This window comes from Podarcis pityusensis, assembly GCF_964106645.2.
Source record: "Podarcis pityusensis genome assembly, chromosome: 3".
In the NCBI taxonomy this organism is placed as follows: Eukaryota; Metazoa; Chordata; class Lepidosauria; order Squamata; family Lacertidae; genus Podarcis; species Podarcis pityusensis.
The window spans coordinates 34,159,196-34,184,166 of NC_138026.1; the positions used below are offsets into that span (position 1 = coordinate 34,159,196).

General features: G+C 42.2%; 2 protein-coding genes across 10 annotated transcripts in view; one reads left to right on the forward strand and one right to left on the reverse strand.

The window, feature by feature from the left end:
• The window catches only part of PHF3 (PHD finger protein 3), a 44,045-nt gene extending 33,732 nt beyond the window's left edge, over positions 1-10,313 (forward strand). For 6 of the 7 annotated variants that reach the window (XM_080997882.1, XM_080997884.1, XM_080997880.1 and 3 more), the window contains 8 exons: positions 140-256; positions 1,850-1,981; positions 2,344-2,479; positions 4,351-4,549; positions 4,982-5,132; positions 5,688-5,777; positions 6,959-7,154; positions 7,860-10,313. In XM_080997882.1, the coding sequence (XP_080854008.1) occupies positions 140-256; positions 1,850-1,981; positions 2,344-2,479; positions 4,351-4,549; positions 4,982-5,132; positions 5,688-5,777; positions 6,959-7,154; positions 7,860-9,982 (3,144 nt within the window). In that variant the 3' untranslated portion in view covers positions 9,983-10,313. The remainder of the gene's footprint in view (positions 1-139; positions 257-1,849; positions 1,982-2,343; positions 2,480-4,350; positions 4,550-4,981; positions 5,133-5,687; positions 5,778-6,958; positions 7,155-7,859) is intronic. The other variant, XM_080997881.1, reaches the window with a different exon arrangement.
• A 1,124-nt stretch (positions 10,314-11,437) lies between these two features.
• The window catches only part of EYS (eyes shut homolog), a 500,175-nt gene continuing 486,641 nt past the window's right edge, over positions 11,438-24,971 (reverse strand). For all 3 annotated transcript variants that reach the window (XM_080997889.1, XM_080997888.1, XM_080997887.1), the window contains 2 exons: positions 19,689-19,850; positions 11,438-17,250 (listed from right to left, as the gene is read on the reverse strand). In XM_080997889.1, coding sequence (XP_080854015.1) covers positions 16,058-17,250; positions 19,689-19,850 — 1,355 coding nt within the window. In that variant the 3' untranslated portion in view covers positions 11,438-16,057. The remainder of the gene's footprint in view (positions 17,251-19,688; positions 19,851-24,971) is intronic.

A 24,971-nucleotide genomic window follows, 5' to 3' on the forward strand; every position in this document is an offset into this window, starting at 1 on the left:
GAGAGGGCAGTTTTTAAAAATGATGTACAGGTGAGACTGAAAAAACTCAATTTTCTTTTCTGGTTGAAATTGAATTAGAAGCCTGTAGATTATTATTTTTTAATTGTTAGCTATAACTAATTACTGATTGTTTCCCCAGATACTGTTCAAAAGAGTACTGAAAGGTGAAGTAACTCCAGATCATCTCATAAGAATGAGTCCGGAAGAGCTGGCTTCCAAAGAACTAGCTGCATGGAGGAAAAGAGAAAACAGACATGTACGCTTAATCTACAGTTATTTATTTAATGGAACACCTGTTTCCTAGTGCTAATCAATACAAATTTCAAAACTTTCCACTTGTCTTCTGTGTTTCCCGTTCACCATCTGAAGTCTAATGGCTTCTTTCTCCAATGAGCAACTGCAGTGAATTTTAGGTGGTTGATTGTGTTGTAACTGCAGTGTGAATTTACAAGGGCTTGTTTAAATCACTTACAGCTAAAATGCTTTTGAAAATAGAACAACAACAAGAAGAAGCACTAAATTTTTTGTAAAACATGAGCTTAATTGATCAAAAAATGTTGATCTGTGGGACTGGTACAAAGTGGCAAAGGGAAAATATTTTACTGTTCCTAAATTACAAGCAGACCTGTAGATTTCCAGAATCCCTGCAAAAAATTGATGTGATAGATACATGTGTTCTCTGTTCATACAGTTATTGTACATTCCTTCCCACCTGATAGGTTCTCTCTTTGTGGAGGCTAGACCAACTTGTGTCTGAGCCTGGGGCAGATTGCTTCCTCACCCCCAACTGTGTTGCCAAATACATCCCTTTAATTAGTCCTACAGAAGTAAATATTTTCCAGGGGAAAATAAAGGGATGCATTTTACAAGAATGTGATGTGTTGGGTAGGCCCTATTGCACCTCGGGCGCTATCGTAGCCTTTGCTTTCTTCCAAAGAAGTGAATACCTACAAAAATAAAACCAAAATCTTTGGTGGCAGCATGCTCCAAACCTCCCATTGATGCTGCTTAAAGCCTATTCAGTGTGGCTCTTATTATTCGTTTGGAAATTGCTTATCAGTGCATAGTTTTGAAATAGTTCATCCTTGATCCAGTGACCAGCTTTCTACTGAATACAAGAGTCATCCTTCCAGAAGTTTAGCCATTCCATCCTTGGAAGCTGAGGAAATTGGGAGATAACGGCTGAATTTAGACAGTTTGCTGTGGTTTAGCAGAGAGCAAGCCTCAGGCTTGTCATCTTCCTTTACCTCTCTCCTTTTCTGGTATGGCTGTGAGAGCAGGGTGGGAGACTGAAAGCTTTCGCTTCTGTTTTTAGCTAACTGCATTATGCCCCAAACACATACCGACTTCAAACGGTGACAAGAAGTTGTCCTGTTTCAATAACGCATAATTAAGTACAATTTAGGATGCAGGCATAATGTGAAATTAATTGGAAATGGAAATGGGAGCTTCCAGTTGAAGGGGAGGGGAAGGGAGAGTGCATGAGCTCAAGTCTTCTGCATGTAATGCTCAACTATAGTTCAGCTTTACAGCCAGGCTCATGCCTCTGGCTGTGAAGCAAACATGGAATAATTGTATCCACCATCTGTTGCTCTCTCTAGATCTTCTACATATTCTTCATGCTAAACATCCAATGAAGGAGGAGGACTTTAGTTTTCATCTCTCGGACAACTATCTTCTCTTAGGTTTCATTTCCCATCATCCTAACCCAGCATGTACAGTGTTCAGGGATTATTATGGGAGTTGCAATTAAGCAACCTTTCCACCCATATTTTGGGGCTGCATCTGGTGATGTTTTCATAGGTTTTTACACTGTGTATCTGTTCTGTTCTTTGTTGTTTCTTGATAGACAATTGAGATGATTGAAAAAGAGCAGAGGGAAGTCGAAAGGAGACCAATCACAAAAATTACTCATAAAGGAGAAATCGAAATTGAGAGCGAGGCACCGGTAAAAGAGCAAGAAGCACCAATGGAAATTCAGGTATCACAGCAAAAATATTGTTTTTTTAACAAAATAAGTTGCGTTATTTGTTTAAAACGAACAATGCATTGGTTCTGTTAAGATAGATAAAGTGTCTGGGCTGAGACAAACCATAACCTTGGGTTTGGGTGTAACACAAGCCAAACCATGTCTTAGCCCCAAGAAGCACTGCAGCAGCAGGACTGGGGGAGGAGTGTAGCAATTGCAATCTGGGCACCTACTCATTTGCATTAAGCTATGGTTTGGCTTAGCATTGCCTGTGAGCTGGACCTCTGTATGTTGTGACTCTGATCATAAAGTTGTATTTTTATTCTATATAAAATAAAATTGTATTAACAAATTGTCTGTCTCTCCTTGTTTAGGAAACCCCTCCAGTTAAGATTGTGGAGAAAACGGAACAGATTGAAAAAGATAAAGAAGTGGATGAATCCGCCACTCCTGATACAACAAGTCAACATAAGAACCATCTGTTTGACCTCAACTGTAAAATTTGCATAGGTAGTATTAACTTTTGCATGCTTAAAAACCAGTTGAGAAGTTGGGGCTGCAGAACTTGAACATCTGCAGAGCCACAGGTTCCCCATAGCTCCCGTTATGGATAGCTAGCTCTTAATTTCAGTGAGAGTAGCAATGGGAGTGGCACAGTCTGATAAACTGTCCATTTATTTGCTATCAGCCCCTCATTGTATCCTTATAACAGCCCAGTGTTAGGCTGAAAGACAGTGACTCGTCCTAGGTCACTTGGTGAGTTTCCATGGCTGAGTGGGAATTTGAACTGGTCTCCCTTGTTCTAGGGACGCGGGTGGCGCTGTGGGTTAAACCACAGAGCCTAGGACTTGCTGATCAGAAGGTCGGCGGTTCGATTCCCTGCGACGGGATGAGTTCCCGTTGCTCTGTCCCAGCTCCTGCCAACCTAGCAGTTCGAAAGCAGATCAAAGTAGATAAATAGGTACCGCTCCGGCGGGAAGGTAAACGGCGTTTCCGTGCGCTGCTCTGGTTCGCCAGAAGTGGCTTAGTCATGCTGGCCACATGACCCGGAAGCTGTACGCTGGCTCCCTTGGCCAATAAAGCGAGATGAGCGCCGCAACCCCAGAGTCAGTCATGACTGGACCTAATGGTCAGAGGTCCCTTTACCTTTACCCTTGTTCTACTCAGGCATGTTAACTAATATACCACTCGGGTACCTATGCTTTTTTTGCAGCATGCAGTGTGATATGCCCCACGGAGAGCCTCAAGGTCCATAAATAACAACACCCTAGTGGTCCCAGGCCCTAAGGAAGTTAGATTGGCTTCAACCGGAGCCAGGGCCTTTTCAACTCTGGCTCCGGCCTGGTGGAACGCTCTGCTTCATGAGACCAGGGCCCTGCAGGATCTGATTTCTTTCCGCAGGGCCTGTAATACAGAGTTGTTCCGCCTGGCCTTTGGCTTGGAGCCAATTTGATTCCCTCCCTCCCTCTTTCTTTTTTCTTTTCCTTCTCCTCCTGCAATGAGGCTACATTTTAATATTTTAATGTTCCATTATTTTAATGTTGTATTTTATTTTTGTTTTTAAGTTGTAATCATTCATCTTGTTTTTATTATTGCTTGTAAGCCGCTCTGAGCCTGGCCTTGGCTGGGGAGGGCGGGGTATAAATAAAAAAATATTATTATTATTATATTGGAAATTCATCCTGCTTCTGACTGGGGACCATCAGTTCCTTTTTCTCTACCATTAGCTTTATCACATTGGTGCAGTTTGGCATAATGCGCTAAACTATGGTTAGAAGACTGCACCTCAGTGAGTCTTTGTTTTGCGTGTTCCTCCAACCTCCCTATGGTCTTGATGTGGCTGGAGGGAAGAGATCAGAAACTTCTGTTTTATATTAACTTCAGTTTAGTCTGAATTCTAAACTTTGGTTAATCTTAAGTGTAGCTAGTTGAATCGAGCCAAAAGTTCGTTGGAAGTTCGTTGAAGCAAATTAACTGCAATTAAGAATAACTGCAGCCTGTCTAGGTTCAAATGACACAAGAAGGTTATTTAAGATGTAAGCCAGCGCTTGTGAACTTTTCCACACAGCTGTACCAGATAGAGACAGGGCAAGTGCAAGTCCTAGGCTTCCTGTGACTTGTTCTCATAATGCTAAACCATGGTTTAGTGTTGCATCCAAATACTTTGTATTTCTTTAGGAAATATGTATTTTCAATAATAATTATCTAAAAATGGTTGGACAGTTGGGCAAATTAGAGAAATGTACAAAGCCTCTGGGTTTAATTTCAGTTAGCAAGATTTTGAGCATTATAGTAAGAATTGTAAGTTAGTGTTAAGATTAGGGGTTTTTTCTAATCTGGTATGGTTTAAACAGCGAAGCTTTCTAACTTGCCTTTTCAAGGTCGAATGGCACCACCTAGTGATGACCTTTCTGGGAAAAATGTGAAAGTGTCTGTTGGAGTTGCCCGTAAACCATCAGACAATGAAGCTGAAAGCATAGCGGATGCACTTTCTTCAACAACAAACATTTTGGCTTCAGAATTATTAGAGGAAGATACAGAATTGCCAAATCCAGCACTTGCCTCTGCTTCAGGCTCTAGGTAATAATTTTGTGGTTGTAACTGGAAACTACTGCACGGAACCCCACTGTACACAAAGAAACAAAAGCAGCCTTCATGTGTACTTTTAAAGAAGCTTACTGGCCCACCTGTGTGTATTCCAAGTACACAAAGTAAAGGCATTGAAAAACAGGTGCTTGTTATAAGTTTTTAAAATATATAAATGTAATGCGATTGTTTTTAAATATTGGTCTTTGCGTTTTCTTTGTTACCAACTGTCTTGGTGGTCTTGCTGTTATATTTGTAGCAAAAATGGAAGAAAACAGGTTGAGATTATTACTAGTCTTGCCCATATTTCTCTCTGTTAATGTTGCTGCCCCAGCCAGTGTCCCTGCTGCCATCCTCCCCCCACCGCCCTTGCAGTAGTCTAGACTGTTTTGCATTTATTATTTTTTCCACACTTTTGTCCTACAGATCAGAAATGCCTGGCATGGTTGAAAGTGAAGCACTATTTCTGGCTCGCCTGAACTTCATTTGGAAAGGCTTTATCAACATGCCATCTGTCGCAAAGTTTGTTATCAAGGCTTACCCCATCTCTGGCTCTTTTGAAAGTTTAACAGAGGTAGTATGTATACACTTAATGTTGTGTTGTCACTTTCCTTGGAAACTTTTCCAAATTTTCTTTTCATTGCGAACAACTAAAATTTGAATGTGGCATTGTGAATGCAGAGTATTTAAAAACACCAAGAGATGTTGTTCATTCTCTCTTATTTTAGGAAGGGTTTCGGTCATAGCACTTTGTTTAACAGATACTTCCATCCCTCATGCCCACTCTTCTTGTGGTAATACGTCAAAAGGTGTATCAGCGACTTAAATGAAGATCTCCAGCATGTACACTTTCTAGCTAGCTTTTTTACATATTGGCTTTCTATAAATTCATTTCTATGCACTCAAAAGGCAGTAGAATTTTTACTTCCTCCCTTCACTCATCATTTGAAATAATGTGCCTTCTTTTATGAATCATGAGTGATACTGATTTTTCTCATTTAGCTGTACTTTCATAGCAGTACTTCTCTAAGGTAACTTCTTTAAGATGTTTTAAAAATATAGTAAGTATTTGAAGAGTAGCTATTATTTTACAATGTTATAAATACTGCATAATTGTTTTCCCCTCCCATAGGATTTGCCAGATAGCATCCAAATTGGTGGCAGGATATCACCCCAGACTGTTTGGGAATATGTTGAAAAAATAAAAGCCATGGGTACAAAGGTAAAACCAAATTTGTTCTGGTCCTGGAAATGTATGGTGTTAATAGTCCCCTGTCCCCACTCAGTTTAAATGTTTTTAAAGGCACAGTTTGCTGCTGCTGCTGCTACTGTTTGGCATAAGTTCACTACTGCCATTTGTGCAGGATGCAGCACAGAACATGGACTGGATCAGGGATTCTCAAACATGGATCGCCTGCTGCTTTTGAACTACAATTCCCATCATCCCTGACCACTGGTCCTGTTAGCTGGGGGATGATGGGAGTTGTAGTCCAAAAACAGGTGGAAACCCAAGGTTGGGAAACCTTGGTCTAGATGGACCAGGCTCTTCTTATGGAAACACCTAGTCCTTCCGAATGATAAAGCCTAACAAAACTGCTCTCTATTCAGTGATAAATGAGTAGAGGTGGATGTTTAGCACATTTTCAGCATCTTTTCCTATGATATGAAGACCACATGACTGGAGGGAAGTGGTAGTAGAAGGCACGCTGGCTACGAAGCATGGACAGTCATGCAGAAATATTCATAGTCCTAAAAATATTTTGCAGATCCAAATGCGTCTCTGCAAGTAATATTTCCATAGTGCTGGAGTGGGGAGTTATTATTTTTTTTTACTAAAGATATTACAAGATTCTGCATGTGTAATTTCTGAAAGTTTTCTGCACAGAGAACTTCAGCTTAGTCTACTGATTGGATCGGATTTAATTTATCTATAAGAAGCACAGACTTCATACAGTGTATATATTTCAGGGCTGCTTTATTCAAAAGGCAGGCTGCACACCTCCAAAAATACCTGTATAAGTTGGATCAAATGGCTGAAGTTCCCTCCTTCATAAGTACTGTTGTTTTAAGATTGCTTCACACCCACAAGTGGCTTGCTGGGCTGGCCACTTGCTGAGAAATCCTTCAAAAGCTTTGCCAAAATCTGTGGAGAGGCCTCCTTTTCTTGGCTGCAGCTTGTAATAACCAAGACTACCCTTCTTTACCTGGAACTGAAGTCTCTGCAGTGTCAAATTCTCCTTGCGTGAAAAACCAACTCTTTCAGGTGCAGTAAGTACCTGAAAGTAAGATGATGATTGCTGACTTTCCCCTCTCCTCTCCTGCCCTGCCACCAAGTGCTGAATTCTGCTTTAGAGAACTAGCTGACAAATTGTAAGTTAATTTGTGCCCCTCCCTTCTCCATAGGAAATCTGTGTGGTTCGTTTTACCCCCGTGACAGAAGAGGATCAGATTTCATACACTTTGCTGTTTGCGTACTTCAGCAGCAGAAAGCGTTACGGTGTAGCTGCAAATAACATGAAGCAAATCAAAGATTTATATATCATCCCTTTAGGTGCCTCTGATAAAATTCCACATCAGCTGGTGCCTTTTGATGGTCCTGGTAGGTAACAAAAGTTGGCCATTTCACATGTTAGTGATGGAGACCTTGTTTTTGACATTTATACTGTTGAGGTGCATTTTGATTATCCCCAAAACTGGATAGCTTGAAGCTTTTACAGTGGTACCTCTGGATGCGAACAGGATCCGTTCCGGAGCCCCGTTTGCATCCTGAAGCAAATGTAAGATGCGTCTGCGCGTGCGCGGGTCGCGTTTTGCAGCTTCCGCGCTTGCGCGTGACATCATTTTGAGTGTCTGCGTGAGAGGCAAAACCTGGAAGTAACAACGCTCTGTTACTTCCAGGTCGCTGCAGATTGCAACCTGAAAATATTTAAGCTGATGCGTATTCATCCCAATGTATGACTATTTTGAGAGTGTGCATGAAGCTTGCAAATGTGGGAAGTCACCCTCATTGAGAAACCTCGCCTTTCAGTTTTTCCCCTCAACAAGCATGCATTAGTGCTCATGAATAAAGCAAACTTATCTTTATTTAACAGGAACTAATTATTTTAGAGTGTATAGGAATCCTACTTACAGGGAGCAGCTCTTGAGAGAGACATGGGGAAATCTGACCACTTGGACCAGCTGAGTTTTCTGAGATTGCAGAGGCATAGATAAGCTTTTTGGTAGAAATAGGTTTTTTTCTCTCCTGAAGTGTATGTGTATCTTATTAATTATACCACTGTGGTTCCCTGCCTTCCAAATGCAGGTATTGAAGTGCACCGACCCAATTTGTTGCTGGGTTTGATAATTCGTCAGAAGCTGAAAAGGCAGGCCAGTTCTGCCACCAGTACGAACCCTAGCCCTGCCGAAGAGAGTCCTGAGAATTTGCCCCCAGAAAAGAAGAGCAAACTGAGCAAACCTGAAGTCCTTCATTCTGAATCGGTGGAAAAAGAAGACGAGAACGACTTCTTCAACTCCTTCACAGCTGTATTGCACAAACAAAGGATCAAGTCGCAGCTATCGAATACCGAAGAAACAACTGTGAGTGAGCCTGCTGTGGAAAGCATCAAACTTGAACCACCAAAGCCTCTGCGGTTCCTTCCCGGAGTTTTGGTTGGATGGGAAAATCAGCAATCTGCTCTTGAACTAGCAAGTAAGCCACTGCCAGTTGATGATATTCTTCAAAGTCTTTTGGGCACTACGGGGCAGATGTCTGAACATATCCAGCCAGCAGTCAGCCAGCTTGCTAGTGAAGATCTGCCTTTATTAGATAAAAAGGCCAGCATAAAAGAAGAACTAAGGGACATTCCTATAGTAACTGCTGGAACTGAAGAAACGAAGGGGAGAAAGGACAGTTCAAAAGAACCAATTGATAATTTCTCTGCAGCTGATACACCAGTAGCCGATGTCTCATGCTCGTCAGAAAATCTGACAAGCATAAGTCTTAAGGGCAAACCACCAGATGTTTCTACAGAAGCATTTTTAGCAAACCTAAATATTCTGTCACAGAACAAGGAAACCAAAGAGACTCCTGAAAGCAATCTAAGGTTGGGTGACGGTGCTAATGTTTCTCAGGAAAGGACCACAGATTTTCCCGTCTCGGCGAGCACAGGGAAAGGAATTGGGAGCAATAATGGCGGCGTAGCATCTGTTGATAGTATGACTGTGAATAGTTCACAGTTCATCAATCTTAAAAGGGATCCAAGGCAAGCAGCAGGACGAGGCCTACAGAACAATGCTTCAGAAAATGATGGGGACAGTATTAAGTATGAAGAAATGCAGAATAGTCAACAACCGGACACTTTAGAAACCGAACAGGCTAAAGTAGATAATAAGCAACTGTCAGGAAATGACCTAGCTTCAGATCGGAGCGATAGTCAAGAGTGCAAGAAGTTGTTGGTTTCAGCTGCATCTACAGCAGACAGTGTGTGCTCCTCACAGCCGGAAAATACAAATCCGTTGTGTGAAGAAGCACTGATGCAAAGCACTGAGGCAGTACATCCCATTAGAAGAGGATTATTGACACCGCCGTCATCATCTCAGTTTGAAGCAGATAATGCCAGCGGTTCTGAATTCAGTACCAAAATGCCCAGCCCTGTTGCAAGTGGAAGCTTTTCACTAATCAGGACTCCGCAGCCAAATTTTCAGCACACCAAAACTTCTCCGCCTGGCTCTCAGTTTCAAGGGGCTGTTGCCCCTAATTTCCCTCCCCAAAACAATCCTGTGTTTGGCTTTCCTCCTCATCTGCCCCCTCCGCTCCTCCCTCCTCCAGGCTTTGGCTTTGCTCAGAACCCTCTGATGCCTTGGCCCCCCGTTTTGCACCTGTCAGGTCAGCCCCCACATTTTGTTGGACCAGTTACGCCAGTGCCAGCCCTGGCTCAGAAACAGCTGAGATTCTCGGGGCCAGAACACTTTTATCAGGGTAGAGACACCCGGAGGACAGAGAGGCGTCACAGTGATCCTTGGGGTCGCCAGGGTCCCCATGTGGAGAGGGCATTTGGTAGGAGGAAAAGCGACCAGCACAGGCAGAGGTTTTACAGCGAGACCCACCACCAGAAAAAGGGCAGGCATGAATGGGAGCCGGATTCCGAAAGAAATAGGCATAGAGATAGAAACCAGGAGAAAGAGAGAGAGAGGAAAAGCAGGGAGGAAGGGCATCGGGACAAAGAGAGGTCGCGGCTTTCACATAGCGACAAAGACTCTGAAGGCAAATCCAGAGACAGTAGGAATCTTGACAAGAAGGAAGCTCCTAAAAGTGAAGAGCGTGCTCAGGAGGAGAAAGAGAGAGAGAAAAGTAGGGAGAGGCACAGAGAGCGAGAGAGCGACAAGCCCCGAGATAGACATCAAAAAGACAGGGACCACAGTGACCGGGGGAAAACCAAGAGGTAAAAGTAGCGGGGAAGGGGGTCCACAGCCTATCTTCTAAAGTTTATAATAAACAGGAAATAATCTGTTTTAAATATGTCCTAAAACTCTGTAAAAAGATATGCTTGGGTATCAGTTGTGCCATCAGTTCTTTCTTTTTTAAAAAAATATCCAGTGTTTAATGTTTTGTAGAGACAAGTCTTGTTGGGTACCAACCAGTGTACCGCTTGCTCATTTACTTTTACATTCAGCCGCCCTAGGAGCAGAGGTTGAATTGTTCAAAATTTTACGTTGCTTGTATAGACAATAATTTAAGGGTTTTCCTTTGATATGCAATAAAAAGTGCATAAAGGTTCTTTGTTCGATTTGGCTTCAGTTGACATATTTGCAGCCTTTGGTGATTTGTGCTCGCTGTTTGAAGATGCTCCAGTAAATATAAAGGAGAATTTTGTATCATTCACTCTTCTTAGATTACAGTGACTTGAAAAGAAAAGAAAAGACTATGACACACAGAAACCCAAGTTTGAATGCAGTATACAGCATACTTGAATGGTGTTGAAGACTTTCAGAAGACAAGCAAAATGAAAAAAGAGCAGTATTTATCATCATATTTCCACCCCTATGCATCTGAAACAGTTTTTGAGCAGAAATTAGAAGGCTGCATGGTCCAAAGTTTATTGCTTTTAGGGTACACATTTTAATAAGGTTCCCCCCCCACCTTTGAGCCTTTATGCTATAATTTGTATTAATTTCCCAACCATTTCTCTCGCTTCAAAAACTTGAATACCTAAGCTTGTACATGACATTGTGTTTTACTATCCTTTATATTGTAAAATGTAAATATTTTAAGGGATATTTTGATTCTACAAATGATAAAGCCTTCTCACAGCTGTTGTTTGATTGGTTTTAATAGATGTGAAGCAATAGGCTAAACTGATATAACAGAAAGATGTATAAATGTGGCTTGACTGGTAATTTTTAACAACCCTAGGGCTTTTAATAAATAGATCAGTAAAATTTTGTGATTTTCTGTGGAAAATTATAGTATATTGCTGTTTCTGTTGGATACCATTGCACTATTCTGTTCAACATCCTGTTTTGAAGTATTTAGTAAAATTAAGAGCATTGTGGATAAAGAACCTTCTTGAGTAAGATCGCCTTACCTATGAACATAAATTTTTTGCACTTTGGTATCAAAATAAACTTCCTTCCAATAATATGTGACTAAAGCAAATCGTTAGGCTATTTTAAAATCCTATTTAAATATAACAGCCGGTTTGCAAAACTTGCACATGGCTTTATATAGTCAAATTAAAAATGCTATACAGTACAATGCTTGATGGTAGCTTTTATTTAAAGATGTGACTATCCAGATTGTTGGCTTTTAAGAAACACTTTTTTTTTTTTTTTAGCACAATGTATATGTTAAATAGAAATTCAAGATCATGGTAATTCTGATGTAAATTATTGCTGGGGAAGGAGGGAATATTTGCAACTATGTCCAGCACAGTTGTCTAAGTGAATGTAGAATGTCACCTTCTGTGACCAAGGTATCACCCTCAATCCCGCAACTGAGCTTTGTTTGTTTCCCCGGCACTTGTGAATACACTCTGGTCAGCAGGACTTCTCAGCTAGTTTGTCTTCCAAGACCAGCTGGGAATCCTGCTGTCTTTCTATCCCCCCCACCCAACAGAAAGTAGAAAAGAAGCTTATTCAACATAGGAGCAGATCATCTTAGATTTAACATAACCATTAATGAAGGCTGTGAGTGGAAGAAGCACAGATAGGTTTATTAATGAATATTCCAAGTGTGCTGATTTCTAATAGTTCTCAGGTTGGGGATTGTTCAGAATTTGTATGGTGAGAATCTGACTTCCTTGAGCAATCTGCAAAGGAGAACCAGTCATGTTTATTGTGTAGCCCTACATTCGTGCTCTCGTGTCTCAGGTAGAGTTTGTGTTAACTTTGTACAAATGGAGCAGATTTCTCTTTTTTGTTTCCTCTTATGCCTGTGTTTCACAGCAGTGACCTGACCTGTTCATGCCTTTTATTCTCTGTGTATTCTTGTGGGCTTAGAATAAAGTCTGGTAGGTTAACTGGTGGGTGGTATTGTAGTACTGATGGCTATGTGAAGAATTTTCCTTTGAAATTCTGGGCAAGCAGTTATCAGAGTTGCATGTGTACAGCTACTAATATTTAATGTAGTAGTAGTAACTGTGTCTGAATACCTACCAACCTGTGCTCTGAAATCAGCAAGGGAGGTCCTGCTTTTGATCCTGCCAATGTGAGAATATGGTGGCCCATGATTATGGCGACCTAAGGGCTTTCTTGGTGATGGAATTCCTTCCCTACGGAAGTGTGGTTGGCTCCCACCCTACTGCCTTTTACGTATCAGCTAGAGGCATGTTGCTTGCTTTGCTTTTGGGACATGAATTTGCCTTGGTATCTATCAACCGAAGACGTGCTTGTTGTATTTTGCTTCTGATTTTCTTTTCTAGTTGTATTTGGTAGCACTTTGGATGCTTTTGGAAGGAAGGGCAGTACATAAACACAGAATCTTAATCACAGTATTGTAATAATGTTTTGGTTTCCTGGGGAGGGAAAGAGAATGCAGTCAAAGAACTTGCATAGATAGCAAAGGTCTTGCACTGTTTTAAGGCCCTTGACATGGCAATCAGTGAAATGCTACTTCTGGGTTAAATCACCATTTTGCAAGTTGAGAGCAAGCAAGGATTGGAAAGTTGTTTCACAGTGAGATGTTCACTAGTGTGTAAACAGATGAAGTCTTGCAGAAACTGAAAAACAGTAGGTTCCTTGGAAATTCTAAGTTGATTCTCCATATGGAAGACAGTCATTTTTCACAGTTTTAGAACTAGAAGATGTACCCTTCTAGTGAGTTTCAAATTGTGTGATCCCCCCCCAGTCTTCTTGTGGATTCAAACACTGGCATGCCAATTCTACATCTGACTTGTGAGAGAAAATTGTGTGGGAAAGTACTTGCAAGTTGCTGGTGTTCGTGTTTAGGTATGTTTCCCTTACAGAAGTACATATATTGTCTCTATTTTCAGATAAGTCCTTTTTACAGATTAGTTATATTCAATGTGAGACTTTAAAGTTGTATACAGAGTAAGGTTGGGGGAGAAGAAGGGTGGGGTGAGAGAGCGGAGGGAGAGAAGGGGAAAGTAAACTTTCATTCTTTTACATAGTGTATGTGCGAGATTTTTGTGTCAGCGTCACATGGGTAGGTTCTCTTTCTATTCATTTATTCTATTCATTTATTCATTTCTATTTATGTGAATCTAATACACCATCCTATCTAAAAAGGTGTGCATTACATTCAAGTAAATACAGTAGTTTTCATTGACAGTGAGAGAGGTTGGGGGCCTAGGGCATGGTTGGTTGCCTTTAGTTGACTGCAGTGGGTTTTGTTTGTGTGTGTGAAAGAGAGGGGTTGTTGGGTCAAGTTAACCATATTGATTCACATGCTGTTGTTGGGTGGTTCTTGTTGTCTTGTTGGGCTGTGTGTGTAATAAAGGGGAGCCACACCGGGGAGAAAGCATCCTCTTTTATTTGTCCCCATGTCAGTTTCAGTCTGTTGGTTAGGTTAGCTTTTCTAGTAGGGCTGTTTCCCACACAGTTGGGTACCAGTGGTCCATGTTCACTCCTGACAGGTCCTCCAGTGTTTAGCTCTGACGCTCTTGGCTGCTGAGAGTATCAGCTCTTTGGGGTGTGAGTGTGCATTTGATGTAAACATTTTATTAGTAAGAACAAGAAGCAAAAGGAGACACTGATGGTTTTAGTGAGAATTTTATTTGAAGGCTATGGAACAAATATAGTTTTTATATATCATTATATAGGTACATGTTTTGAAGTGTTGCATTTTTCATTTATTACAAAGCAGTGTCTCAACAAAAATAGGGCAAGCCCACATTTATTCCAGAGGATTGACTGCTGCTTAAAACACCAGCTCCTCAGAGGCTGCAATCCTGAGTGCTTTTCAAAGGTAAATGATGACAGCTTCTACATTAATCTTTCTAAGGTCAGGGGAAAGTTGAAAAATGTTTATGAAGGTAACATGTTTGCTACATGTTGCTAACTTTGTCAGCATGACAAAGCTGTTATTAGCATAACACATTCCTTACCATTTTCTTGGAAATTTTTGTGTTTCACTTGAGGAAAACAAGGCAGACCAGTTCCCCATGCACTTGACACTGGGCTGGGGTTGGACAGTTGGATTAGGTGGTGTGTCCTTCCCTTTGGCTCAGCCAGGCTCCCCCTTCCACCTAGTATATGGCTGGTTGGGAGGCCTGCTGGCTGGAGCCAGAGGAAAGCCACCAAACAGTGCATTCCCAGGGAGAGTGGTGGGCTTGTGCTGACCTGGGATCTGCTGGTGCCTGAACTCATTGCCATTGTGTGACTGCAACGGTCCCATCCCAGCAGCTGCCACGATTGTGATTGTGATTGTGATTGTGGGGGCTCTGCCTCTTTGCAAAGCCCCATGGCAGGAGGTGGCAGTTTGGATTGTGTTTTCCATTTTTAACATCAGGAAATATGGAGGTTAATGACAAAAGAAATTATGGTTGAGCACTTTTCCAAACAGCTTAGCAGCCGGATGCTACACAGGTATGAGATGTGAATGGTATTTTCTAGCAATCATAATACAAGTACTTCTGTCATCATCTGCTCCTTCCCCGCCCCCCCCTCACTTCCTAGTGCCATTGTTATAGTATACAGTGCTTTTTTTCCTGAACCAATAGGTGCCGGAACACACCTCCCTCAGAAGACCCACCCCAGAGCCCATCTTCAGGGTGTGTGTTCTCTTCGCAAGCTAGAGCCAACCTCTGACAGGCTCTTGTTTGTGGGGCTGCCTCAGCTGCCACCACACAGGCAGTGGAGTTGGCAGGCCACCTCTTTTTCCCTGGAGGAAGAGGCAGCCCATCCATGTTAAAGTGGGGGCTGAGGTAGCTTCATGAACAGAGCCTGACTGCCCTTGCCATGGGTGGGTGGGCAGGCTGCCTCTTCCTACTGGCAGAGAGGCAACTTGCCTCCCCCCACCCACCTCGTGTGAAGGCTGCTGAGGCAGAGATGGGCAGCTTCCCCAGCGGTATATCGCAAGTGAAACCGCCATGGCTCCACTGGGCATTGGGACTGAGGAGCGGCAGCAGTTTCACATGCGGTATACCGCTGAGTGATGGCACCATCGTGCTCTGACCCTCATACCATTCCTGGGCGATATTGATATGTCAACCAGACCTGTTGTTGAGGCTGCTCAGCTGAGCAAGATCCCCCCCCTCTGGCTTAGGTGAGCTGGAGCAGTGTTGGGGGGCTTGTTCAGCTGAGGTGCAGCTTTCCTGTGTGTCAGCTGTTAGCTAGGAGGTTGAAGAGCCCCAGCAAAGCACAGGTTCACCTGTGCCTCTCCAGAGCCTGTAGATGAATGGCCGGGAGCCACTGAGGATCTCCTCCTGTGTCGGAGGCACAGTGGGGCTTTGCTGAGGCTGGTCAGGTCTTTCCCCACACTTCTGGAGGAGTTCCGGCAAAAGCTGTGTGTGTTATACACAGACATACAATCAAGAAAATGTTGCTTGTCAGCAATGGTGGAAGTACCCAGTTGGCTTTTGTAGTGGAACTGTAAACACATTTGGTATTTAAAAAAATACTTTTACCACTGTGTTTCTATCTCATTTGGCATTTATTTTCTGAATACTGTATGGAAGTTCTATGAGAAAAAGCTAACAGAAAATTAATATAATTCTATATTGAATATACATTAGTCTCATTTCATATACAAAAGCTACCTATGATATAGAAAATAAAATGATCGTCTGTTTTGAAACACCTAAATTAACACAAAAGAATTGCCTTTTTTCAGCTATTAGTTAATTGGGGAATTTAAACATTTCTGAAGTCCAGCTTCTCAGAGAGAAGGGAAAAGAGTTTGGCTAGGATTCAAACCTCACTCAGAGACAACCAAGGGAGCTGGGGACTGCAAAGGGAGTCCAAGAGCCAAGGAGCCTGAAGGAAAGGTTTCCTAAAATGCATCATGCAGTGTAAGTAAAGATTCATATTTTCTACTTACATAAAAAGGTTCTTATTCAGCAGTTAATCCTTATCTCCACTATAAACATTATAGCCTTCTGCCTTAATCAGCAGGATCTTTTTAGAATCTTGAAACAGGACAACGTCTTTAATTTTGCCAACTAATTCCTGATTGAACAGCCCTGCGGTGACAGTGTTCACTCTCCTATTAAGCCCAAATCCTCCAAAATAGCAAGTCCCTCCATAATTGAGAGCAGTATATTTTCTTTGTGGATCTAGATCTTCAAAGAGAACTAATTCCTCATCAAGGTACACTTTGATGAGAGTCTTGTTCTGTGCAATGGTGACAAAATACCATTTTTTGCAACACAGAGACTTGCTCTGCAGAACAAGAGGGACAGCAATGCTTTCTCCGAGGTTCACCATGACTTTCAGCATTCCACTAGCAAGTCCAGCTGCCAGGAAATCATTGTCTTCATTTTCAGCCTTCCCTAACCATACAAGTAAACCATCCTCATGATCAGCGGTGAAATTGAAAGATATCCTAGTAAATCTGAGGTCCCTTCTTTTATAGCTGGAATCTGTGTATTTGAGGTATGAATTGCCTGTAAATTTTGCAGTAAAAAAAGAGATCTTTTTTTCACAACGGAGGCCTGACCAGCCAAGTCTACATGCACATGTATATGAAAGTAAAGCTGGGGTAGGTATACAAATGCCTCCATGCAGACATTTACTATGTGAACAATAAGCAGACTGCTCACATGTCTTCCCCATCCAATGCTTGGGGCACAAGCAATAGAAACCCGATGGTTCGATTTTGCACTCTCCATTATTTCTACACACTGTATACCCACAAGGAGTTCCATCGCAGTCGCCTACATTGGCGCCACCTTTAGCTCCTTTCTCAGTCAGTTTTAGCTCTCTGCCGTTGACAAGAACCTCTCGAATGCAGCCTGTAAAGCCGATGGGTTCATTCTTGATTGCCATGGGATTAACCAGATTTAAAGAAGAGACTCCACCTACGTAGAAGTCTGTGCGTGTATCTAAGGCAGTCATGCCACTACTAGCTTCCCTGGTTATATTGATGCCATTGAGGTCGAGGTAGCCTTCATTGCCAACTCTCCCTGCTTTAATTAAATACCACGTACCGCTTGTGCTGTGTACATTTTGGAAAGTCTGCAGAATTACCGTTCTGTCACCAAGGTTGTAGCGCAGCTGTACATACCAGTTTACTAAAGAGATGCTTAGGAAATCGCCTATGGAGAAAGAGAAAGAAAGATGCTTCAACATTCCATGAGCTGATAGCACATATTTTTGGCTAAGCTTTTTGGCAGCAGCCATGACACTCTGCAGAACACGCCTTCATTGCACAACTTGTGACTCACCAAGCCAAATGCAGCAGCCAGCCATGCACACCATTTTGGCAGGTGCTCAACAACCACCTTGTTTTGCAGTTCAAGGGAAGGGAACAAGAACAGATTTAGCAAAACCCTGTTGTTGCACCATGCCTGGCTAAGAGGCTGCATTCGGCTTGGTGTGTGAAAGGTTGAGAAGGTGTAGTAGAAAATATGAAGATGAGCTACAAGCATTCAATGCAAGTTTGTGAAGGTGGCCACAGGGGTTGCACAGGGGAATGTGATTGGAAGTCTCCATCTGATCAAGGCTTATCTGCCTTATCAGGATTTCTGACTGCATGGAGGCAAGAAAATGGGTTCATCCAAACAGGCTTGGAAGCTCCCTTTGGACCTCAAAAGTGGGAAGGTTGGGATGGCACATTCTGTACCCCTACTTCCTTGACCACCTTGCCCAACAAGGCGCCAGTTTTTTAGAATCCAATAGGGTTTTTTTGGAGGCAGATAGTTTTTGTAAAATGGCAAGGGAGGCTATGGTATCTCTCTTTTGGTCAATGACATACATAAATTTAAATAGAATGCATTACTTCAGTTCAAAATTGATGTGGTTTTTTAATCTTTGTAGCAAATTGACCAGCACTATTAGGTAAAGGTAAAGGTATTACTATGACCTAGCAATGTGAAAATCCAGTGCCAATTGGCTGTTAGGCGTGAGCAATGTTTGTTAAGGTTTTCATAACTAGCAAAAGCGATTGTTAAGGCTTATGTAACACTGGCTAAAGGAAAAGCTTTACATAAGGTGCTTTGCAAACTTAAGCAACAGAAACCCCTTTCATTTCTTTTGGCGGCTGCTAGGAGAATACTCCAGGACCTCCCTGCACTCTGAGTTTGCTTTGACAGGCTCACTGGAAGGCAAACAGCAGATGCAAGACTCAGTCCTCAGTGACCCACCCTTCCATGACAGTGTGGTTGAAATAGGTAATATGAATGTTATAAGTTAAGCAGAGTACTCCACTGACAGAGACTTGTTACTTAGAGGGGAGAAGGTGTGATTGAAATGAATGCTTGTGGCAGTAGGTAAATGGCTCTTTCGCATCCTGTTATCAACATACCCTTGTTTTAATACAATTGGAGGTAAGCTCCAATGTGTTAAATAGCACTTAGTTACAAGTAACTACACCTAAGATCACAATCTTGGGCATAATCTGTGCTAGTATCCTTTCTCATTTTTCAAAGAGTGTGCATGCAAGACAGAAAGATGTGCAGGCGTTTGTATGGAGCTGATTGACAGGGTTTGCAAACAGACAGGGCTATCCACTGGGACCCGGGCCATGTCTTTACCTGCCGCACACGAGATGTCATATATGATGCTAGGTGTAGGGCAGGTGGTTGGGGGAAGGGCTCATGATTAAGCAAATATTCTGTTTCCCACCCTCTACACAATAAGATAACCAAAGCACAAGTGTCATTTGAAATTTGCACTTCTCTGAGTTTTGCAAGGCAGTTCCTCAACCAGGTAATTTGTCCAAACATGCACATACTGAGTGCCTGCTGCAGGCACTCCAGTGTTATTGTTTAAATTGCTGGATTTCAGTGCAAGTATGTATTTCTTTTTAAGAGATATGTAAGGCTATTTGTGCTACTTCAAAACAAAACACAGCTCCAAAAGCCTCCCACCCCAGCATTAAAATGGCTGTGAGCTTAGAGAAAGAGGAAACAGTAACTGAAGCAGCAGCTTCAAAATCTGGGGAGAGGGTGTGAGTGAGAGGAGAGTGAATTAACAAAAGCTGTGGATGCTACAGGAGGGAGCGAGGCAAAACTGACACACAGCTTGCCAGTTTCGACTGCTGCCTTCCCTTATGGCTTTGAAGAAAAAACTTCAGAAAACAAAGCAGTGGCTTCAGAGTTAAAGCTACCAGGGGTGTGAAAGGAGAAGGGACAAATGCTTTCTGCATAGCTGTATCATGTCAACTGAGTGATTGGAACATAGATGCACCTCACAAAAATGGGGGGAAGACTGTTATACCTACAAAGTGTGGGAGGTCAATCAAAATTCCATTTAAAACTTACAGTGGAAGAGCAATGGGTTTTCCTAAACCTCAGTGCTGCACTGCCTGTGACAAACACAATCCAGCTGATCTAAGTGCATTTTTTGTCAAGAGCGCAATGCAGCCATTTTAGTCAGTCCAAGACACTACATAACTTTTTTTAAAAAAAGGATTAGCTTGATCTGATCAACTAATGCTGAAACACGAGACACTCTAACGAACCTATGTATGTCTGCATTGGTTATTTTCCTTTGTCCATATAATAAAAGAGTATAATGCAGACCCTCTCCTTACCTGATCGTGGGCTCAGGTGTTGAGCAGTGTAGAATAGGATGCCGTTTGCTGAAAGGGCTTGGAATTGCAACTGAATATGAACATGGCGTCGGATGCTGAAGGAGTCAAATGACATCCAAGAAGATTTGTTGCTACTGAAAGATGCATCGCTTATGGTTAGGGCTACAAAACAAAACAAACAAGGAAGTAATCTCATCTCTCTAGTAGATGGTGACAGATCGTTACTTTAGCACTAGTGATATGTTGGGCAATACTTCATCATAAATCTAAAACTTCATGTTGAATACAAATCTGAATTGAGGGTTTGTTTGTTTGTTTTTTTGCAATCAACACATTTGCTTGCTCTCTCTTTCTCTTACAAGCCCATGCTAAGCTAGTTTTGTGTACCTGTCACCACCACTGACAGGATCTGGCTTTTGGTATGAAACTGGAAATGCTTGAAAGCTGCTGTATGTGGTGGTGGTTCTGTGCATACAACTGCTTTGCCCTGAGACAACTGCTGGCACACACAGACTTCTGTGCAGCCACCATGTACCCAGGTGGTTGGGTGAAAAAGCCATACATAAAATTATCATCGTGAAAAAGGCAGTTTTTAAAATGGAATGCAATCACATGCCCCTTCTGCAAACTAGTCAAGATCCCTCTACCCACTCACCCCTAAATAATTACAGAGCAGGGTTCCTAAATGGTGAACTTTAATTTTAGTTTAAGAGAAGGGAATACCATGTTCCAAATAGGCTATTGGGTAAATTACATTGAACAGAGCAGCCTAAGGGCAGCTAGTTCCATGCAGCATCTGGTGCCCCAGATGTGATTGCATCTAGCCTGTTAAATGAAGGGCAGATGAGCATTACAAGACAGATGGACACTTGCTGGGTGCAGAAAGCAGCTTCCATGCAGGAAAGTCCCTTACTGGATCAGGGTGAAGTTAGAAAAGGGAAGAATGAATAAAAATTAAAGATGGTTCTGCTATCTTTTGGTCGATTTGGAGGCTACACAAGCTGGAACCATACACAAAACCATTCACTTTTCTGAATCCATGCTGATAATGCCCAGAATAGGAACAATTCAAAAGATGTGTTCCCACACTATGTTACTTAATTAGTTGGATTCAGGAGAATGAATCATCTCCCTGTGAGCAATCCCTGCCTGAAAGCAAAATCCAGATCAGTGGTTAGTGAACACACTGGGTTGGATCCAGATTGAGTCATGTTTAAAGTAAATCGATTGAAATCGGTGGAAGAGTGAAATCAGTGGGCTTTAAGTTTGTCATGACTAGTGATCTCATAGGCTTCTTCAAAGCATGACTCAATCTGGATCCAGCCCACTGTGTGTTTTTTAAAAAAACAAAACAAAAATATATTTATTTTCTTTTTTACTTTCAAGAAACAGGATATAAGCATAACTTTATCAAAACAATTTGATTTTCCCACTCCCCCAGAAGATTACTAATACAGCCAGTTTCCCCATAAATCTATATGTGTTGTTGGTGGGTACCAGTCATCAGGGTGTTCATCTGAATACTTTATAAAGGGATGCCAGCCCTCTTTTGAAAACAACTTTTGCATTTATGAACTTCATTTTTCTCTACCCTTTTTAACAAATCGAAAGGAGCGTTAGCTGGCAGAATGCTCTGAGGCCAGGCACAGGAAACACTAATAATGGCAATCTAATAATTTAAAAATGCCATTGACTGTAAACATTAGTCATAGCAATGCTTTTCTTTTTGTTGTACCACAAAGTGTGTATCTTGCAAACGTTGCAAGAGATTTGATGCACTGCGGTAGATTTTTAAGGAACACCCTCCTTTTGCCCCCGTTTCAAAATAATGGAGCGTGCGCTAAAAACAACAACCAAATACAAAGATCCCACCATCTTGCTAAACCTAAGAAGACTTTAAAAGTGTAAATCCCCCTGGACCAATTAAAGTCATGGGACCATGTTGTCTTTGCAAGTTCTGTTGCTGAAATACATTCCTCTTTCCCTCTTGCACTCATTATGTTTTCTGCTAGGTGCCATAGAACACAGCCCAGTTCACCAGCCTTAACATTGCCTCCCTAGCCTATCTGCTGCTGTTGTCATGGATGCCCCACCACACCTCTCTAGGCAATTCTTTTCATGCTCTCCACAAGTCCCACATGGCTTCTTTGTGTTCCCAGTGTTCTTTGTGTTCAGCTTCATTACTAGAGATGCTCTTGACAACTTGTGACCACCAGGCTCCCCCCCCCCCCCAAGATTACTGAAGCTATACAGCAGGGACAAAACTACACAACGTACAAGATAGCCGTATTAGCAGTCTCAAGGCAATGGTTTTAAGATTGGGGAAATATATGGGGTTAAACATCCCTCCCATTTCAAATTAGCAGCCCCACAGCTTCTTTCAATTCCAGCTTTTAATAACACTGGCTTTCCAGCTCTGTCTGTCATTTGTCTAATGGGAAAGAGCATGCAACTTTGTTCAAGTTACTAAGAATGGTGAGCAGCATCTATATAACTGCCAGGAAGCATTAGCAGCAGATCTGGATGAGAATGAGTCACCTATCCCCATGCAGCCTGATGACAAGATTGTGTTAGAAGTCAAAAGATTCTTTTCTATCAACAAATAACAACGCAGTCGAAAGCATCAGCTGACTCTGGGATCTGCATACCTGTACTTGATTCTATATGTTTTCATCACTATACTGTAGACAGTATGATTGGCAGCCTGATCCCAGGATCAGCAGAGTCTGAAAAGTTGTGCTCATTAACACTTCAAAAAGCTCAACACAAAACCCAAGCAACACATTTCTAGCAGGCTGCTGAGTCTGGCACTGCTGCTGACTGCAAGGCCAAGGAACAGCTTGGAAGATGCTCCTTAGTAGCCTTCTCTGCATGAATCCCAAATACTCTTAATACTTGCTTCCTGTCCGACTGCAATTTATTTTACTTCTTTGTTCCATTGTAACTTGCCTTTCTCCAAGGAGTTTATACATAAGTCCACCTAATTTTATCCTCGCAACATCCCTGAGAGGTAGGTTATGTGGAATTATCTAGTGAGCTTCATGGCTGAGTGAGGACTTGAACCCTGCTCCCTGGCTTGACTACCCTGGCAGTTACTCTATACTGAGTTTATCTTTGTGCACAGGCTGAGTGCCCTGTAAAGCTATAACTGCACATAATTTGTTGCCTTGTTATCTAGGGGTGTCTCGCACTAGGCCCTTGAGTTTACTTGCCTTTCCGTTTGTAACGGGCAGTTCTGAAAGTATTCCAGACACCATTTAGAGTTCCTTCACCTTCTGTGAAACCATGTTATCTTACTTCAAAATGTCTCTTGGCATTGCCATTAATTTAGTGCAAATCTATAGGAAAAGGTTCTCAGCAAAAGCATAATGTGCCTTTAGCCAGATCCCTGCTAAATGCAGTGCTTCTTAGAGTCATGCATTGCACCAGGGATGAGGGAACGTGTGGCCCTCCAAAGGTTACTGGGTTTCAAGCCCCATCAGCCCCAGCCAGCATGGCCAATGGTTAGGGCTGATGGGTTTTGTTGTTCCCCTGCTTTACTCCAGTATGGTGTGTAATTTGTGTAAGCAAGAGCCCTTCGTGGCATCCTTTTGCATATTCCCAATATGCAGTGTTGATTTATGTTGAATTGAAAGTTTACATGTTTTCTCCTTGTACTCGAGAGTAAAAATATAGTTTGCTCTTAGCAAACAGAATCACTATAGCAACAACAGAAAGGTATTTGTTCAGTGTTTTCTATATTATTTGCAGGAGAAAGGGATTCAATTCTTCCTAAGGGCATGCTCCTACGAGATACACAGTATTTGCAGCATTTCAAAAACCTGGCAAATAAGTCCCTATGGTTTATTTCATTTCAATTGTCAAAATATTAGCTGAGCATAGCAGAACTGAGTTCTATCTCTCCCAGTTTCATCAAATATGTGGCACCTTACATGGCTTAGAAGAAATTGTAAAACAAAATAATAGCAATCAGTGTGAATGGAGTACAGTAAGGTTTGTGGAGTAACCCCACCGACCTCAGTGCACAAACTTCAGTTACATAACAATTAAACCTGAGCTACCTTCCATCAGGAACTCTGAAGAAATTAGAAATAGTGCAACAAGAGGCAAAGTTCTAGGCCTCATTGACAAATTAAAAATCAACAAATCTCTGGCCTCAGATGGTATCCACCTGAGAGTCCTTAAAGAGCTCAAATGTGAAATCACTGGTTTTCTGACAAGAACACATACCTCGTCGCTAAGATTGGCCTCTGAACAAAAAACCCGGAGAGCCATCAACGTGGCACCAGTTTTTTAAAAAGGGATCCAGGGAATTGCAGGTAAGTTAGCTTAACTTCTGTTCCAGGAAAGGTTTCTTAAAGATAAAATTACTAAGCTTATAGAAATCTTGCTGAAGAATCAAAATGGCTTCCACAAGGGTAAGTACTATTTCAGAAACACTTTAGAATTCTTTGAAAGTATAAAAAAGCGCGTGGCTAGGGGTGATCCAACAATTATTGTTTATTTGGGCTCGGGGCTTTTGGTGCCTGAGGCAAGATGTGTTACTGACACTTTTTCCTACCCCCACCACCCCGATCTGGGCCCATACCCTGGTGGGGTGGAAGGAGCATGCCATCTGACACAGGTTGCCTCATTGGTGCACTGGCTGTGCTAGGGCAGCAAGAGAGCTTAGGCGCTGCAAAGCAGAAAACATAGCATACTTTTCTAGCCACTTTCCACTTCTCAGAATTTTCTGCTTGAGGCAGCTGCCTCACTCTGCCTCATGGTAGGACCAGCCCCACTTGAACTTTCAAAAAGCTTTTGATGAAGTCCCTTATAAGTAAACCTAGCAATTACAGGCTTATGATGCCAGACCTTTCATTCTCAAATAATGCTTAGATCTGGGGTTATCCAATGCAGCTGAATGGTGAGAGATTCGGGGCAGAACCAAAGCATTTACTTCTTCCCGTGATGCAATAGTTAAAATGTGGAATTTCACTGCCACAATGTGGTGAGCGCCAGCAATTTAGAAGGCTTTAAAAGGTAAAATTCATAGGGTAAGGCTTAAATGGCTATGCGTGAGGATAGCTGTGTGCTAACTTGAGGATCAAAACAGCATGACTAGAGAGTAACAGCAGAGGAGGGCTATTTGCCCTCAAGTCCATCTTATGAGCTTCCCATGGGCACATGGTTGGTCACTGTGGGAAGCAGGATGCCTGACTAGCTAGGCCCTTGGCCAGATCCAGCAGGGCTCCTCTGAAGTTACCTGTTTTGTTAAACATCTCTAGCCAGGTTATTTTATTG